The sequence below is a fragment of the Moschus berezovskii genome, chromosome 20, assembly GCF_049115385.1.
Source record: "Moschus berezovskii isolate FMDL1 chromosome 20, NW_MosBer_1.0, whole genome shotgun sequence".
Lineage (NCBI taxonomy): Eukaryota > Metazoa > Chordata > Mammalia > Artiodactyla > Moschidae > Moschus > Moschus berezovskii.
Genome location: NC_142479.1, coordinates 64,912,172 through 64,930,993, shown reverse-complemented (window position 1 = coordinate 64,930,993; position 18,822 = coordinate 64,912,172). Strand labels below are relative to the sequence as shown.

The window sequence follows — 18,822 nt, the reverse complement described above, 5'->3', positions numbered from 1 at the left end:
CCCCATGAATCACAGCACACCAGGCCTCCCTGTCCATCACCAACTCCCGGAGTTCACTCAAACTCGTGTCCATCGAGTTGGTGATGCCATCAGCCATCTCTTCCTCTGTTGTCCCCTTCTCCTCCTGCCCCCAATCCCTCCCAGCATCAGAGTCTTTTCCAGTGAGTCAACTCGTCACATGAAGTGGCCGAAGTATTGGAGTTTCAGCTTTAGCATCAGTCCTTCCAATGAACACCCAGGATTGATCTCCTTTAGAATGGACTGGTTGGATCTCCTTGCAGTCCAAGGGACTCTCAAGAGTCTTCCCCAACACCACAGTTCAAAAGCACCAATTCTTTGGCGCTCAGCTTTCTTCACAGTCCAACTCTCACATCCATACATGACCACTGGAAAAACCATAGCCTTGACTAGACGGACCTTGGCCACTCTAGGAAGTGGAAAAGGCAGGGACAGGGATTCACCCAGAGGGAGGCTCCACCCACTCTCATTCACGGAAACGTACTCCATTCTATTCCACATGGGGCTCGTACACCTTTGTCGTAAACGAAACCCCCCAAATGTGGCAAACAAAAAAACAATGTGGCACCAGCTCACCTCGTTGTACCAGCTGACGATGAGCTCCAAGTTGCCCACGAACTTCCGGAAGGTTTCGTACTGGGAGAACAGATTCTCGGCACTCCTGGGGATGTCCTTCTGCTGCTGGAAGTTCAGGTACTTGACCTCTCTCAGCACTGCCACCAACTTAGGCGAGTGAAGAGAACAGAAGCGGTCAGGTCTCACAGCACAGCGCTTGGCAGCACACATGTGGATCTGTCCCTGGGAGGCTTCTGCAGCCCCCAGGGGGAGCGGCGGGGGAGGCCCACCTGGGGGACAGGCTCTGCTGGCAGGATCAGGATGCCCCCTTCCTCCAGCTCAGTCCATGACCCCCTTTCCTGCCCACACCTTTCTTGGGGGTACCAATCACCACCGCCTTGTGTGTCACCTGTTACGCTAGTTTATTGCTCCCTCCCCTCTTCTCCTGGCCCTTCCGCCACTGCCTGCCCCCACCACCCCCGCCACCCCTGCCCTTCTCGCTCTGCAGGAGGCAAGCTCCAGAAGGACAGAGATCTTTGTTGGTTCGCTAATTTATCCCAAGCACATACACAAAGTAAGTGCTTAGTAAATGTTTGTTGAATGAAAGAATGGATGTTAGTGGGAGAGACGGTTTCAGAGGTAAAGTCACATGTGGGGTCCCTGCCCTGCTGAAATCACTGCTGACTTCACGAGCAAGGCTGACACACACTTTTGTGGGGCCATGCTTGTGGAGGTCCAGGCTGCTCCCACTTCTGCCCTGGCACATGGCTAACCATCAGGTTTCAGCCCCAGATGGTGTAGATTCCCTCCAGCATCCCCAACTTGACCAGGGGGCTTATTTATTCAGATCCTGCAAAGGCCTTTGTTTTTTTTTTTTAAATTCTCAAACTCATGGTTCCTCTTGGGACCCTGTGAAAGCCCAGCTTTAAAATAGTACACTCATTCAAGCTATATTCAAGGATGCTATGACTGTCTCATATCTTAAACATATCCCAGGCACACTTCAAGCAGCACTTCAATAATAAACCTTTAGGGTAAATGTGACACAAACGTCAGCCCCATAGATCTGTGCTGTCGGGAGGAGGGGGTGAGCTTGAGAGCCGTGTGGGCTTGCCTGGTGAGGAAGCAGACGGTACCTACCGCTCTGCTGAAGTTGACACGGATGAGGTTGGTGACGGGGTCCCGCTGGATCAGCGGCTGCCCCAGGTTGAAGAGGCAGTCCTTGTCCACCCCTGCCACCCACTGCTGGTAGATCCTCTCACGGTAGCTTCTCAGCAGCTCCATCATCTCATCATATTTCTGGTAGATCAGCTTGGCCTCCACGCTGGACATGACCCTGGAATCAGAGTTAGGGGAAGGGTCAGGTACTGTCTCCCACAGGGCCTCACGGGCATCCCAACCGAGGCTTCCAGACCTCAGGGTGTTGCAGCAGCTAGCCAGCTCTCTCGTTTCTTCCAGGTTGAGACCCTGAACATGCAAATGGACGATGCCCCTTGTAGGTTGCATCTAATCCAGAAGGTCAAATGCTAACCCCTATAATATCGGCCTGGAATGGCCATGACTTGATTCATAACCTCCAGCTTCCCTAATTCCTCTCTTCTCTTCCAATGTAGGACCAACCAGAGAGCCAGATATGCCTTCCAACCAAACACCCAGGACACCCTCCTCCTGTCCCCAAGCTGACAGCCTCCCTCATCCTGCTGTGAGCTCTCCTGCTCCTCTGCCTGCCTTCTAGGCTCTGCCAAATACAAGTGACAGTGGCCAACTCCCTGCTCTGGCCAGCTATTCAGAGTGGGGGGCTTGCGCTATTGGGGGGTCTCTCTTGGGACTGTGCCCTGGGAAGGAAAGGCCGATGGGAGGTGTGGGCCTGCCTCAGAGTGGGGACCGAGCACCTGACCCCTCTCCCTGGGTCCACAGAGGAGCGCTGCCGGGCCTGGGCCATCACTCACGGGTGGTCGATGTGCTTGAGGTGTCTCATGGGCACCTCCAGCCTCTCCTGCAGCTCCAGGCTCCACTTGAGCTGCCCGGCCACGGGGGGCATGTTTTTGTGGATCGGGGGCATATTGCCATCTGCTGAGGCTGCGATCTGGGCATCATACAGGATCTTGGTGTTGTCCAGCTCAGTGTCAAACAGCTCCAGCATGACCGAGTACCTGGGCACCACCTCAGCAAGAATCAGAGGCCGTTCCAAGAGGCCCCCACACATGTACAGAAGCTGGAGAGAAATGAGAGAAGCTTCTGTGCTGGGGACGGCCCTGCTAGGGGGGCCCATCCCCTCCCCTGTGCCTGGCATCACCCACGGCTTGGATACTCTGTGCAGTCAGCCTTCAGAAGTAGGAAGACACGTGCCTTCAACACCAGGAAGTTTCCTCTGTGTAGCAACTGGCTAACCAGCTGCTTCTATGATTTCCATCTTGATGTATGCTGGGTCCCCACATATTCAACTTATAAACCAATAGTACAAACTAGGTCCAAGGTCTAGGAAAAATTCATTCCAGGACCAAGAGGAATCAGAGTTTGGGCAAAGAAGATTTAAACAGTTAAGAAATATCATTTAAAAAAATTGGGGGAGAAAAGCAGCTATTTATATAACCAGGGCTTGTGCTACAATGGGATTGAGAAATACCTTTGTCACGAGAATTATTGGGAAGACCACTGATCCTCAAGGACCCACCCAGGCAAGAGAAACCACTTGGGAAGCTTGTTTTGCTCTGAAAAGTGCTCTGGGGGGAAAGAGGTGAGGGGAAGGGTTATCTTTACACTATATTAGGTCCCCGAACCACTAAACTCGCCAAACGCTGGTGTGGGGAGGAGCCCATAGGAGCGTTCGGGGCTGCCATCACAGAGCACTGTGAACCGGAAAGCTTCAACAACAGACTTAATTCTCTCACAGCCTGAAGGCAACAAGTCTTAATCAAGGCGGACAGAGCTGTGCTCCCTGTGAAGGCTCCAGGGCAGAGTCCCTGGGTGGCCAGTAATCCTCGGCTTGGAGACCCATCACTCGACCCTCTGCCTCCTTTGTCATGGAGCCACCTTCCCTGTGCATGTCTGGCCCTGGGTCTCTCCTATTCTTCTGACACAGACCCCAGGCTCACTGGATTAAGGCACAGGGGGCCAGCAGGAGGCCCTCAATGAACAGCTCAATTACATCTGCAGAGACCCTATTTTCAATAATTCACAGGTCCTAGGGGTCTGCACCTCAACACCTCTCTCTAGCGGACTCAATTCAATTCACCAACCAAGGGCCCCATGCTCAGCCCTGGGTTGACCGGGTGAAGGTGGCAGTGGGGATGGGGTTCAGATACCATGAGGGTGCCCAGGGCAGAAGTGTTGACCTCCAGGGAGTGCTCAGCCCTTGGGCTTTGCAGAGATTACAGGGAAAGCTTGGCACATTCACAGGCCGTGACACCAGAGGTTCAAGCATGGGCTTCCGGAGTCCTCAAGGAGCTTGGACAGCTCAGGTGCCCATGGCCTATCAGCCCAAGCACCCTGACCTGATTACTCCAGCAGGGGTTGTCACCTCGCTCTGAGGGCAGTAACCATGCCTGAGCACCATGCACGTAGCAAAGTCATCACACTGCAAATGCTATACACTCGTATTCGCTAAATAAAGAAAAGCTCATAGAAGAGAATAAGGGAGGATCATCTGGATGTTTTAGTTGCGGTCTTGGCTGGCATCAGAGGGTGGCTCAAGCTGGGACATAGAAGCGGGTTTTTAAAAAGTCCTCTCGCAGCGGTGGGAGGCCTGGAGGCAGTGGGGGCCAGGGCTGTGTCTGAGCACTGGGGGAGGGGCCCTTACAGCAGCCTGCAGAGAGTAGCCATGTGGGCTGGACAGTGTGAACGTGCCAGACGTTCAGGAAGCTCCCAGCCAGCCAGGGGTTGCCAGGGGAGAAGTCCCCGCACCTGCCTGAGCCCTTGGACCCTGAAGGCCTGGACCCAAGTCTCGGATTTGCCCTAGTTCTAGGTATGAAACCTAAGACCACTGCTGTGTCTAAAGGCGGCCTTTTGGGGGAAAGGGAGGAATGGTGGCTGCTGAGAAAGCAGGAGAAATTTCTGTGTCCCTGAAAGTCAACGAGAGCAGCCACCGACTCCCAGGAAGACACTGTGACCCCGAGTTGCTAACCACTACTCCCTGCAGTGGGGGGGGCTCCCCACACATGAGGTCACCAGTGTCGTGTCTCTGAAAACTGACTCAGAGCAGTTGGGAAAAGCACATTCTATTGCTTGACAGCCCTCTTGACTTTTTTCCTCCCTCTTCCCTTTTTTCCTCCCTCTTCCCTTTTTTCCTCCCTCTTCCCTTTATTTCACGCTCACATGTTTTCTGGCCCCTGGCTTCTGGGAAGGAGGCTAATTTCATTTTCTGCCAGGAGGAGGTTGTGTGGAAAATTGCTCTAGAACCTTCCCAGCTGCGTGCGAATTACTGACAGCGAGAAATAGCATCCCGGCAGCTTGGGAACACGCAGGGGGTCAAGCGGATGGGCGGGAGGGCACCCGAAGGGCCTGTCCTAATTAGAGCGGAGGGTTGTCAAATGGGGAGAAAATGCTCTCCAGTACGGGAAGGGAGATGAGCAGATGGAGACAGGCATGGTTTACGAGAGTCTTTCTGACTTATTTTCTTTCTAATCTAACACAAAGTCACGTGTCAGAAAGGACTTTCTCTTGCGGAGTACAGAAGCCGATTTAGGCCAAGGTGGAGTGGGGAAGTGCCTGTGAAAGCACCCAGGCAGTGGGTCAGTCCCGCACGTGCCACCCAGAGTTCTCCTTGGCCAGTTCCCCTCCGAGGGGGGACCTATGATCTCTGACAACTTGGCGTGGACACCTCAACCCACTTCCTTCCTTGTCACTGAAAGACAGCACAAGGTGGCACCCAGCCTCCGAGAGGTCTGGGGGAGTGCTTCTCCTGGTTTCATCCCCACCACAGGCAAGAAGGGCTAACTGGTGCCGCAGTCCATCAACTCCAGCATCGTCTTCATTCTGGAGACCCCACCACAGGGGAGGACCGGCATTTCCACATGGAAGCATCAACTGGCAACCTTACTCGGGACCCTTTGCACTTGGGTAGCCCTGGGGCTAACAGCCTCTGGTTCCCGCCTAAGGTCTGCCAGGGAGTCAGCAGGGAACAGCTCCACTGCCTCAGCAGGGGCCAGTTCCCTCCACCAGGAAAGCCTGGCTTTGCACTGGGCTTGGTTCTGCATCAACCCGAACCAAGCACCTGCCCCCAGGGAGTTTATATTCTAGTTGGGAGGACAACAGACACGAAGAGAGCAGTACAGGATGGATGCCAGGGAGAGCCAAGCACGAAGAAGGAAAACCAAACAGGTCGGTGTCCGCGATGGCGGCGAGGGGAAGGTTCCCTCTGGGAGGAGGAGGAGAGGTGGGGGCCTTTCCGAGGAGGTGCCCATAGCAGCTCCAAGGGGAAGGGTATTCAGAGAAGGGAACAGCATGGAGGTTCTGTATTAATTTGCATTCATTGATATTTTGCCTGGAGCGCCAACTCCATCCAAGACTTAATTGATCGTTACATTTGCAGAGCTTCAAATCCTTGAGCATTTTTACTTTAGAAATACTCAAAAGGCAAAGGAATGTCCTGGCATGTCGGCACCAAATGCTGGCTGCCTCGTGAACTTGGACCAGGAAGGTCTAGGAGCCCATCTCCACGTGCCCCACCATGTGCCCGCTGCTGAGCAGTCCTGTGGGAGGGGTGCACCAACCAGCAGAGGGGACGTATGTCCAGCTTCTCACAGCCCCAGCCAGTTTGACCAGCGACAAAGGCACCTTGTGGTTTTGACTTGCACATTCCCAATCATTTGTGAGGCCAAACCAACAACCTATGTGAGTATTGGCCGTTCAGGTTTCTCTCTCAAACTGACGGTCTCTATGGGCTTTAGTGCTTTTCTGAAATCTGTGGGGTTTTTTTTTAATGTTTTCATAAGCATTTCCTTTTTCTAAGTGTAAAAGTGCCATCCACCTCACCCGCACAGCCTGGAGATGGTAGAGAAGTGCAAAGAAGACAGAAAAATACCAGCCATCACCCCCCCCGACCCAGAAATGACTCCCCGTCATAACACCGTGCATTATGTGTATATACACATGATACTGTGTATCCTCGGGTCTCAAATGCTGAGAGAGAGTCAGTGGGGCTCAGCAGCTCAAACTGTGGATGCATTTTATTTTTTAGAGCAACTCTGCCTCTAACTTCTGCTCCTCATGTAAGTACTGAGGGAACTGAATCAAAGGACAAATGGGGAGCAGGACTCAGTATATGACCCCGTGCTCACTCTCCTCTCTTGAGATGTAGCAGTAAGACCCCCTCAGAAGCTACTCAAGGTGCCAACTGCTGACTCTCTCTAAGGCACTGAGAAGGCCCCTGTCCTTTCTGGGCCCGGCTCTTCACCTACAATCTCCAGACTGCATGATTAGACCAATTCTGCAACTGTTCACTGGAAGGACTGATGCTGAAGCTGAAACTCCAATACTTTGGCCACCTGATGCGAAGATCTGACTCATTGGAAAACAGCCTGATGCTGGGAAAGATTGAAGGCAGAAGGAGAAGGGGATGACAGAGGATGAGATGGTTGGATGGCATCCCCAACTCAATGGACATGAGTTTGAGTAAACTCTGGGAGTTGGTGATAGACAGGGAGGCCTGGCGTGCTGCAGTCCATGGGGTCACAAAGAATCAGACACGACTGGGTGACTGAACAACCGTTCTCAGCATCATGGAGCTGGTGTGACAAATCCTCAGTCAGGGTACACTCCCTGCCCAGACCTACTTTTGCACTGGACTCAATAGAACTGCAGTCATCAAACCCTTGGCAGAAGATGGTGGCCAGCCTCCTATCCAGATCTTGAATTTTGGTCTTGAAATCAGCGTAGTCGTCATCAAAACTCTGGAAGCGAATTAAATCACCCACCTTAGAACCTTGACCAGCATGAAAAGCTGGGAGTGGGCACACTCTGAGCCCGCCCACCGGGGCTCAGGCTGCCTCTGAGCAGCTCACTGTCGTGAGGGCAGAGCTCTCGTGCTGTCTGTCCTCTGCCACACGCTCCCCTCTACGCAGCTTCCCACCCTCAGAGCATTTGTCGTTGCCGCCCAGGCCCCCCACTTACCGAGTCTCCGGGGTCCAGGGGGTCATATTTGCAGTCGGCGAAAACCTTCACCAGCTCGAAAACCTCATCGTAGATCTGGGCCACCTGGCTTCCAAGAATGTTCCCCCTCACACCCCCGAGCTCGATCTTCTCCAGCTTCAGAAACTCGATGGCTGTTTTATAAAGATCCTGGTGGAAGAAACCCCCACACCCTCGTCGGTTCAACTTCCTGACTGACCCCCAAGGGGAGGAGCCCCCAGACCACACGGCAGTCCAGAGGGGCCCTCTGCTTATCAGTGTTAAGGTTCCCTAAAGCCATTTCAGGGACGCAGACAGAGGGGACGGAAGTGAGAGTCCCGTGAGTAATCTCCCAGTTGTGTTCGTGGAGGAGGAGATGAAGGTAGGGATCTTGTCCTGACCCAACATGGGGTGACATGCATCTCTAAATAAAATCACACTTTACAGTGGCCCCACTTCCTGGGCTGTGAGAGGAAGTGGTCAGAAAGGCAGACGGTGGCCCCTCACAGCCTCACGTACTGGGCGCCTGATGGATGTTTATGGGTAAATCCTACCTGCTCCTTCCCTCCGAGACGTGGGTCTCTCCTTGCCTTCTGCAACTCCTTTAGCCTAGATGGTACCTTCCTTTCCAAGATCACTGGTTTGGCATTTAACCTCATTCAGTCGTATCAAGCTATCTATTGCTTCTGTCTGTAGCTCTTGTTTCTCCGTCGAGACCCCCAAAGCCTCAGTGAGGACCACAAGCAGCCCTCATGTGCCTGATCTTGTGCTCACAGGGCACTCCAGTCCCTCCCCTAAACCAGTGCCAAGGTTGGTGCCGTTTCCCACCAAAGATCCAAGGTGTATAGAGATATGACCCAAGCAAACCTACTGGAAAGTGACAGCATTGTCATGCCCCGTATTCTGGGCCTCTCACACCGGAGGAGGGTGGCACAGCTGGCATGGCCCATCGGGCAAGGGGTGGACAGCATGGCCATTTCCCCCACCCTCTCTTTTCCCAGAAGCCCCTCTTTTCCCAGCAGCTCCATCTGGATTCAGAATCTACAATGTAGGAACCAGCAGCTATTTGGCCAGAAACTCAGCTGGGACCCTCAAGTTCTCAGGCTGGGAGCCTTGGGGCATGAAGAAACACTCTGTGACTGAGACATGGGGTCTCAAGGGGTTTCCTGCTCTGCCTTCCAGAGGGTGTGTGGATAGGAGCCATAGAGGCCTTCCCAGAGCCCCCACTGATAGCATCCCTCAAAAAATCACTGCCCTGTGATTCTAGGATCCACCCCCCAACCCTGCTTTATTTTTTTAAATGGCATAACATGTGTACAACGTTTACCTAAAATAGAGACCCCCTTAGTTAGTTAGTTAGTTAGTTCAGTCGCTCAGTCGTGTCCAACTCTCCGCGACCCCATGAATCACAGCACGCCAGGCCTCCCTGTCCATCACCAACTCCCGGAGTACACTCAAACTCATGTCCACAGAGTCAGTGATGCCACCCCCTACGGATTGCAAAACAAGAAGGAAAACCTTCTTGCCCTACACATGCCTTCACCTCTCACCTCTCCTCCCCAGAGGAAACTGTTCTGAACCTCTTTAAAAGTGTTATTTGTCCCGTGTCATTCCATGTATCCTGTGTCATTCCATGTATCCAAATAAGGTTCTTCTTAAGAAACTCAGTTGTGCTAACTTAGTCCCACTCACCCTCTCCCTTGGCCTGCAGGCTTCCTGACCCAGGTCAATGAACTTGTCATTAACCTGCTTGTGGACAGAAGGCAGGAGAAAAGGGAAAAGCAACTGAAATGGACCACTTTGTTCTGGGTTAACAGCTCTGGGCCTGGTGGGGACAGCCCAGGGACACAGATGTTTGGGTGTGACTTTTATTTCCCTTCTGGGAGCCCATGTGCAAGCGAGACAAGGACAGAAGACGCAGTTCTCCTAAGAGGGAGGGGAGCCAAATTCCACCTTTACCTCGATGGTCTGGACACGGCGGAAGAAGGAATTTATTCTGGAAAAGGCAAGAGAAGAAGGGAATTCCCAAGGCACCGGCTCCTTGTTCTTCTAGGAGAAAGAGAAAGGGCAGGTCCATGGGGTCCACATCACCCCAACTTCTTTCCCCTCATCCGCTGTCCACAGCCCAGGCTGTACCTTGAAGAAAAGCTTCATGTTTGCACAACAGAAGTCGTAGGCTCGGTATAGCTCCTTCAGGACATTCACGGACAGAGAGATGCCGATCAGAACCTCCTCAATTTCCCCCTGCAGGCCTTTCAGCACCTCCTCAGGGCTCAGGAAGGTCCGCGTCTGGGCAGAAGGGAAGATGTTCCCAAGTTGAGCCGGAGGGGTGACACCCAGGTACACTGTCCACAGCTGCATGGTCGGTTAAAACGACCCTCTCGCCCCGCCCCAGGCCACTAGACCACTCTTCTGACAAACCCACTGTCCCTCAGGCTCATGGCCTAGCCGGTCTGCCCACTCAGGGCCAGTTGCAGGGCCCCTCGGCCCAGGCCAAGGTCACAGCACCACCAGACTCTGGAGGCAGATGACAAGGGGCCCAGAAATGCAGTCCTGCTCTGGCCGCGGGACCCTGGGCCACTGCGTCCCTCTGGGCCGGGAGACTGGACCACGAGCCTGATTCTCACATACTCCAGTAGCCCAGGGCCCAAAGCTGCAACTCAGACCTCGGAGGCTGTGTAATGTGTGCTTGTGAAATGGAAGAAGGAAAGGGAATGGGTGTGGTCAGAGCAGATAAGCCCCTCAAAGCCCCCGGCTGAGTCTTGGGGTGCTGGGACTTGGCGGGCATCCCCTCTTTCGTTCCTCCTCCCTGCCAGCATGGGGCAGGTTGGGCTGGCTCTGCCCAGGTCTTGGGAGAACCCTGGGGGGCCACCCAGGGGGCCCCAGCCTTAGCCTGGAGCCTGAAAATTCTCGCACCCACTTCTTTGCCTGTTTTTAGACTGCTGGGGAACATGCACCGGGATGCAGGGTGGGATGGGGAGGGAAGGCACTGGGGCCGGGGGGCTACCATGTCGATGAGCTGGTTGCAGAACTCCTGCAGGATGACAATGATCCTGGAGGGGGTGTTGTAGTGCTCGGAGGTGGCCCAGATGAAGCATATGGTGTACAGCACCTTGGTGATGAAGGTCGGGAGCTGGGGAGAGACGGGCGGGCGGGCCCTTGGTCACTGCACCTCAGCTCCCCGCTCCACATGGCTCCAGGAAGGGGTAACTCCAAGGGCAAGAAGAGATGCCCCAACCCAGCACTTGTGCCTGACTACAGCCAGGAAGCCCGCTGCCCCTTGCTGCCCCAAGACACAAGCCCAGAGCCTGCCAAGCCAGCCAAGGGACCCTCTCTTGCTGATGTACCGCCGTGAAGTCGGCCTGTTCCATCTCCTCCAGCAGGATACGCAGGGGCTTCAGGTAGAGAACGATATCATTGGCTTCCTTCAGGCCTGCGTGGAACAAGAACAGGGGCTCATCCCCATGGGAGCGGAAACTGGCCCCCATCCTTGATGGCGAGAAATGGTGACGGGCAGCTCAGTGTGTTTACAGACACCTGGTCCCTCAAAAGGCGAGACTCCAGGAAACTGCTGATGGGGGGAGCAGACCCCGCCCCATCCCCAGGGTCGGCAAGGGGCCTGCCCAGGAGGCGCTGACACCTTCATCTGGTGGAGGGGGAACATTCTCATGGGGTCACCCACTCACCTTCAGTAACATTCGTGTACACATTTTGCAGGGCTGGCCAGTAGCAACTTTTGGCTTTTTCCAGAATCTCAACTATTTTATTCACTTTGGGCCTATTGAGCTGCAAAGGAGAAAAGGAGATAAAATTTTTTTTTTTCAACAGACCGCAGATGAAGCCTACTTGACCCCCAGGCTGGCTCTGAGGGATCCATACGGGTTACCCGGGTCCCCTCGGGGAGGCTGGGTGCTCAGGACTCCAGCAGGCACCCGGCCACCGAGGGCAGAAGAGCCATCACCTGCTCGTGGATGTACTTGAGGTTCATCAGCCGGGCATCCCAGAACTCAAACTCGACCCGGGGCAGGGGGTGCAGCCCGTCCAGCAGGGCCTGGGCCGAGTCTTTGCTCAGCACGTCCCGGATCTGGTGGGACCAGTCAATGATGATGGTCTCAATGGCGTGCAGCAGCGAGTTGTCCAGGGAGGAGGGGATCCTGCAGAGCCAAGGGTTGGGGGTGGGTGGGGGACGTGCTCAGCTGCACCCGCAGGCTTCTTCCAGCTCCACTCCCAGTGGCCCTCAGCCAGGACAGAGCTGAGAGAACACTGGGTCTCACCTGGGGTACCGGTGCCCCCAAGAAAGAGGATGAGGGGAGCCAGCCGTGGAATAAAGCCCACGTTGCACCACGGCTCCTGGGCAGTTCTGATTGCGTCACCACAGGGTGAGTGTAGGGGGCCTAGAGGGCCCGCCTGTGTGATGAGCCCTGCAGGAGTGCTCGCCCTCTGATGGGCGTAAGGGTGCACGTGGGCGCTGCCACAGCTTCAAGAGCCGCGCACACCACACCGTTGCAAATAGCGCTCGGGCAGGTACGAGGTGACACCTGGGGGTCCTCGGGCTGCTGGGAGTCTCTGGGCAGCCTCGGCCTCCATTCAGAAGTGCAGCCTCCACCTGCTGCAAACCCCTTCCATGCCCCTCACTGCCCCTCGCTACCCATGCCCTAAAGCTGGGGATGCCCCTTCCTGTGTGACTCCAGATGACGTGATGCTCTTGGCATGCCACGTGACGCAGGGCCTAGTGCACGTGTGTGATGGAGGGGGAGCTGGAGCACGGGGGTCCAGCGGTCGCCTAGCGGAGTCTGGGGGGTCTCCAACGCCCCATCTCAGACTCAGCACCTAAAGGCGCAGTCCTGCCCTGCTGGGCCTTCACCAGCTCCAAGACCAATTTGTGGGGAGCTGGCCCTGGGGGCTCAGGGACCTCCCCCCACCAGCTCCCCGGCTGGGCCCCGACCTCTCCATGGACTCCAGTGTGCCGTCCAGACTGCCCAGCTGCTCCGGGATGGGCAGCAGGGTCTTCCCCTTGATCTTGCCGCTCATCACAAACATCTCATTCTTCAGCTTGTGGACTTGCTTCACAATGTCCTCCGAGACCACGCGGGGCCAGCCGCTCATGTTTGCACTTTGGTTTAACAGGGAGTAGAGAACCTGAAGGGACAGGATCCTGTAGCTCTGCTCGAGCCTTCTCATCTGGGTGGGGGGACACCCAGGAGGAGTGGGGTCCTTGGCGACCTGGGACCCGGGGGAACCGAGCCCTTCTCCCTTTGAAGAAGGTGGTGGGGCCTGTCAAGGTGCTGAGACCAGTGATGAAAGCCCCCCGCAACCGTCTTTTTTTCCCCAAGTTCTTTTTAAAAAATACTGATTGATTGATTTGGCTGCATTGGGTCTCAGTTGCATGTGGGATCTTTGTGGTGGCACAGGAGATCTTGGCTCCCCAACCAGGGATCAAACCCGAATCCCCAGGGTTGCAAGGCAGATTCTCAGCCACCGGGGAAGTCTCCCAGTCCCAAGTTCTTTTTAAAAATATACTGATTGATTCGGCTGCATTGCATCTCAGTGGCATGTGGCAATGCATGGGCTTAGTCGCCCTGTGGCATGTAGGATCTTAGCTCCACAACAAGGTACTGGACCTGAATCCCCTGCATTGCAAAGCAGATTCTTAACCACTGGATCACCAGGCAAGTCCCCCTGAGCCTGTGTCTTTGTAGGGGCAAAGCCATCTCCACACTCTTGCCACAAGAGCACACACTCCTTGCTGAAGGCAGATGTTCCTTGCTGCCTGGGGGTGCTGTTATATGCTGAATTGTGTCCCCCTGATTCACATGTGGGAGCAGTGACCCCCAGCACCTCAGGATGTGACTGGATTTGGAGAGCGAGCTTTTCAAGAGGAAGTTAAGGGGAGCCCTAACCCAGTGTGACTGTTGTCCTTAGAAGACATGAGGACACATGTGAAGTTGGCCATCCACAGCCAAGGAGAAAGGACTCAGACAGAACCAGCCCTGTTCACACATGGATCTGGGACTTGCAGCCTCCAAACTGGTGCTTTGTTAAGGGGTGCTTCCCTGATGGCTCAGTGGGTGAAGAACCTGCCTGCCATGCAGGAGACACAGGAGATGTGGATTCACCCTGGGTCGGGAAGATACAAACTTCCAGGCAACCAACTCCAGGATTCTTGCCTGAAAAATCCCGTGGACAGAGGCCTGGCGAGCTACAGTCTGTAGGGTCGCAAAGGGTCAGACACAACTGAGCGACCAGTTTTGGGCCATGCCAGCCATCTCGGTGGACGTGAGGGGAGGTCGGTCTGGGTTCTGACTGAGCTACCTCTGTGGCCCGAATTTGTACAAGGTGGGGATGCCCACTCTCCCATCTCACAGACGAGGAGAGCGATGCCTAGGAGAGCTAAGTCACTGGAACTCTGGCTGGTCCGACTGTCCGGGGGGGCTGCACCTGCCACACTTGCTGTCAGCGGGGAGGCAGGACAGTGGGGAGACATGTGAGACAGCACTTGCTTTTTCCCTTTCTCTGCTGCAAGTCTCAGAATTGGGAAACCCATCTACTGCATCTCGAACGGCTCACACCTTTCAAGGCTGTGGGCAGGGGTTGTCCCCAGTGCAGTATGGGGGTTCTAGTGATTTCGAGAGAGACAGGTGATGGCCAGCGCCACTCAGCCTTCATGTGCACAGCATCACCTGGAGGTCTTGTTAGAAAGCAGGTCAGTTTCAGTGGCCAGGGCAGCCGGACCTGAGCTTGCTAATACCTGACCTGATTGTAGGCAATGTGGATGTTGATCTGTGGACCCACCCCTGATGAGCAGGGTTGAGGACCACTCACACAAAGTATGGGAAGTAGGCACTGTTCCTCCTGAGCCCTCCCCACCAACCCCCACTCTCACCACGAGGCCTGGGTGCACCCACCTCCTCTACAATGGCGATCAGCTGGTCCACAGGCGCGGGGCTTATGTCCCCGTAGACCAGACGTTCCTTGTAGTTGTCCTTGCCGATGCTCTCGGGTCTCTTCTTGATGAAGTACATCCCTTTGGACTTGAGGGAGGCCGGGAAGCCCAGGCAGGGTATGATCATGCCGGCAGGGTTGAGTGTCAACACCAGAATCAGAACATCTGGCTTCTCGAAGAAGTCGGTGAACAAAGCCATGTTCTCTTCCGTCCCAATCATTTTACTCCACTTGTCTGGCTTGAACTTCAGGACGAGGGAACTGACACTCTCCATATACTCCAGTCTGACGTCCGGGGGAATCGTCATCTTGACGTCAGCTTACACCTGTTACGGGAACAGAGACACTGAGGCAGCGGCCCCCTCCTAGGGAATCTTTACTTCCCGCCTATCACTGGAACCATCTGAAATGCCCGTTCCGACCGATCAAGAGAGAAAGAAGCATCGTCGTGAAGACACTGTTTCCAGCTGGGGGGTGGGATGGGGGTACCGGGAGCCTGTGTCCTGCTCTAGCTGGACAGCAGCCCTCTGCCTGGCTGTAGGTGTCACCGTGGAGAAGGGCCACTGGGCAGTGTGTCTGCTTGTGTTCACTGTGACCATCAAGTTAATAGGCTGGGAAAGGTAGAGATGGCCCCTGGGGAAAAGGCAAGGATCATCACAACAGAGTCTGAAGGGTAAGGGGTGGGGAAGGGAAATGTCACGAAATCAAGTGACAGAAGGGCTGGATGCAAGATCCCAGGAAGAGGACATCACACCCCCAGGATGCCAGACGGAGAGGGTGGGCCCGATGAGCGGGTAAAGTTCATGTTCTCCCCATCCTAACAGCAGCCATAATGTACCCCAGCATTTGCCCTGCCCTTCAGCATCTCTTCTGCCCCCCAACCCCCATCACATGCCCATAAAGGGATTTCCCCATGGACCTCCCAGATGCTGCTCACATTCCCTCTGGGAGAATCCCTTGTAGGGGGACAGGGTTAACTGGAGAGCTGGGGGGACCCCCTTGAAGCCCCAAAGAACCAAGACAAACGAGGCATTCCTTGTGAGTGTGAAATTTAAAGGGATGCTCCAAACTCTGACCGGCCTTGAACAGGGCACCTTCCGGGGTGCGGGGAGGGTAACGGGGCTGCTGGCCGCCAGCACCTGGGCTCCCTCTTGGTCCTCCTGAGCCCCCATCAGCTTTGCCCCTGAGCACAATTCTTGGCCACTCACCAGCTGACAGCAAACAGCTCCTCAGGCAGCTAGCAGAGCCAAGCGATTGGCAGCTCTTTCCAGACCAGTAAAGCAAATGGCTACCGTCCCTCGAGGGATGCCAACTGCCATGGAACTTCTGCAAGCCTCCTGGGAACTGGGATTCTAGAACTTTCTTAGGACCTGAATAACCACTGCGGTGTGGCAAAGGAAAAACTGTCCACCACCCACCACAGTGGGAAAGGCTCTAGGACCAATCAAACTTTGCCTTTGAACTAGAACATTTAGTTCATTTTCATTTCATTAAATTACAAATGTATCAGGATTTAAATCTATTGTCTTATTACATGCTTATTTGTCTCACCTTTTCCAGATTCTTTTTCCATTTTGCCCCTTCTAGTTTAATTTTTATTGTTTCATTCCCTCCCCACCATCTTGGCTGTTACACACCTTGGCGTTTCCTAGAGGCACGTAGACATTATAACATGTATCCCGACTCACACTAGAACCATACTCACTGAAACCTCATAATGAAAACACTTACCCATTTACAATAGCATCAACAAGAAAGAAACACTTAGGAATAAGTTTTCAGAGAAGGGCAAGGCTTTCCTGACCCGCCAGTGGCCGAGGCACCAGCAGGGGCCTGGCTCCCACTGCTGACACCAGTCGATTCGGCCTCCTTGACATCTCTGGACTGGTCCACCTTCCTCCATGGCTACTGCTCTCTGGTCCAAGCCGCTGTTACCCCCTCCTCAACCCCCTGGTCTACAGACACCCTCTCTCCCTCTCCACACCCCTGCTCGTCCCCAGCAAGTCATCCTCCAGAGCACCTTTCAAAAGACAACTGTCACGCCAACGCCTCCTTAAAACCCATCAACAGCTCGCTTGCACCACTTCCCTGTCTCGACATGATTGCCCTCATGCTCCAGCCAGCCTGTCCTTCTTCCAGCTCCTCCAAGACACCTGCTCCCCCGAGGGCCTTCCAGTCCCACGTAGAATCCTGCACCTGTGCACTCCTCCTCACCCTCAGCACCAAGCTATGACATCTTTCCCAGCCAGGGGCTCCCCTGGACCGTTCATCCCCTCCACCTCTGCTGAGCACCCCACATTGCTCTGTATCACCATGACAACTGCAATCAGTCAGGCACCAATTAGCATCAGTCATTCGCTTCCCTCATTCCTAGAGCCCGTCCCTTTTGATGAGCGCTGCCACCTCCAGACCTGGCCCTGTGCCTGGCCTGCGGGAAGCCTTCAATAAACATCACTGAAGCAACAGAGACTCTGAAAAGACCTGCTGCAAAGGCTGTTTAACCTCATCTAACCCAGTGTTTCCCCTAACGTAGTTGTGTGTGAAACCCTTCTCTCCTTTAAGTCCCATTACTCTTCTGAGGAGCAGTTTGAAAGCCTAGATCAGGATTCTAACTGGTCTGTGCTGTATAGCACACGGAACTCTGCTCAATGTTATGTTGCCAGCCTGGATGCCAGAGGGATTTGAGCGAGAATAGATACGTGTATATGTATGGCTGAGTCCCTTCGTGGTTCCTCTGAAACTACCACCGCCATTATTAATGGGTTATACCCCAATACGAAATGCTTTTGGTATTAAGAAAAAATCTAACTAGTCCAACTTCCACCAAAATGGTAGTCCCTGGGGAGCAAGAATCCCAAGGCACAAAGGACCAAACATCAGATGGTGAAATAGTGGAGTCAGACAGACCCCCTCTTTGGCTGTGAAACAGCCTGGGGCTCATCGGGGTGGACGCCCTGCCTGGCATGGAGGAGAGACTCAGGAGGGACGAAGAGAAAGGTGCTTCCCAGCGGGTCTCTCCTGAGGTCCCACCTGAGCCTAGAAGCCAGGACAGGACTCCAGGGTTCTAGGTGGAAGCATTAGCTTTCGCTCTGTCCACATGGCGGGGGAAACAGTGGGCCCTTGGGAAATGCCAGGTGGCGGGAGAAGCTTCCTGACTGGGAAGTGCATGTGGGGCTGAGCAGTGGGTGACCGGCCGCGTCCACCCCTCCAGGGCCACCTGCCGAGGAACGTGGCTTCCTCACTTCCTCTGCTCTGACAGTCACAGCCAGGGAGGGCAAGCTGAACAGCTCACCCTCTACTTACAGTCCCCAGGGAGCGCTTCCTCCTGCTGAATCAACTTGGAAGATTCCGCTGTTGTGGCCCATCATTAAATACAACTGGCAGGATGATTTTCCTTGGCTGGGGACTCTCGCGGTGGGCGGGAGGCCGGGCCATCTGGGTCTCATCGCTGTCCCCACCACACGTGGTCTCCCCGTGCCTGCTTTGGCGCTGCTCCACGTCCTCAGGCTGAGTTCCCGCCAGAAGGGCCAGCAGGATGGGCGGCTTTGCCCTCTGTCCAGGCGCATCCTTGCCCCTGGCCTTGGGCAGGAAGGGAGAGCAGAACCCCGTGGCCAAGCTGGCCCAGCGGGGACCTCAGGCTTCACGAAGTGGATAGGGTGGCCTGAGAGATGTCTCCGACTCATGAGATTTCCGAACGTCACTGCCAGGCCAGGCACCCTGGAGGTCTGGGGGTCTCTGCCTAGTGAGCCCCAGGGTGACGCCTCACGTGAGGCATGGACACGCCTGGATTCCAGCCTGGCTGTGAAGCAGAGGGGTTAATGGAAGGGTTTTGCAGCCCAAAGGCCTCTGCTTGCTGGAGGAAGGGGGTGGTAGGCAGGGCTGTGCATGGAAACACGTGTTTGACTGATGAGCCTCAGGGTCAAAGGAGCAGGTGCTGATGAGAGGTGATTGAATCAGGTTTTATTCAGCCCTGCTGTGATAGAGGAAAAAGCTGTGCTCACCTCCGAGGGCAGCAGAGGCAGCTAGGGGCTTCCAGACAGGGAGCCGTGCGGGGTCTGTGGGTGGAGAATCGCTAACAGGAGGCTCCGGGGGAGGGTGATTCTTGTTAAAGGCAGGCCTTTAACAAGATGAGGATGGAGCTTGCTCCGATGACAAGGGTCGGGGGTGACATCGCAGGATTCTCTGCCGAGACCGGCTTAG

The 18,822-nt window shown here is 54.9% G+C and overlaps 1 protein-coding gene across 1 annotated transcript in view; it reads right to left on the bottom strand.

Annotated features, from left to right (window-relative positions):
- The window catches only part of DNAH17 (dynein axonemal heavy chain 17), a 120,533-nt gene that overhangs the window by 78,751 nt on the left and 22,960 nt on the right, over positions 1 to 18,822 (bottom strand). Inside the window, exons 2-14 of the mRNA XM_055408447.2 lie at positions 14,586 to 14,948; positions 12,626 to 12,819; positions 11,642 to 11,834; positions 11,367 to 11,466; positions 11,028 to 11,113; positions 10,688 to 10,813; positions 9,817 to 9,969; positions 9,640 to 9,726; positions 7,684 to 7,851; positions 7,347 to 7,463; positions 2,523 to 2,788; positions 1,714 to 1,909; positions 595 to 741 (exon numbers count right to left, since the gene is read on the bottom strand). Coding sequence (XP_055264422.2) covers positions 595 to 741; positions 1,714 to 1,909; positions 2,523 to 2,788; positions 7,347 to 7,463; positions 7,684 to 7,851; positions 9,640 to 9,726; positions 9,817 to 9,969; positions 10,688 to 10,813; positions 11,028 to 11,113; positions 11,367 to 11,466; positions 11,642 to 11,834; positions 12,626 to 12,819; positions 14,586 to 14,930 — 2,178 coding nt within the window. The 5' untranslated portion in view covers positions 14,931 to 14,948. The remainder of the gene's footprint in view (positions 1 to 594; positions 742 to 1,713; positions 1,910 to 2,522; positions 2,789 to 7,346; positions 7,464 to 7,683; positions 7,852 to 9,639; positions 9,727 to 9,816; positions 9,970 to 10,687; positions 10,814 to 11,027; positions 11,114 to 11,366; positions 11,467 to 11,641; positions 11,835 to 12,625; positions 12,820 to 14,585; positions 14,949 to 18,822) is intronic.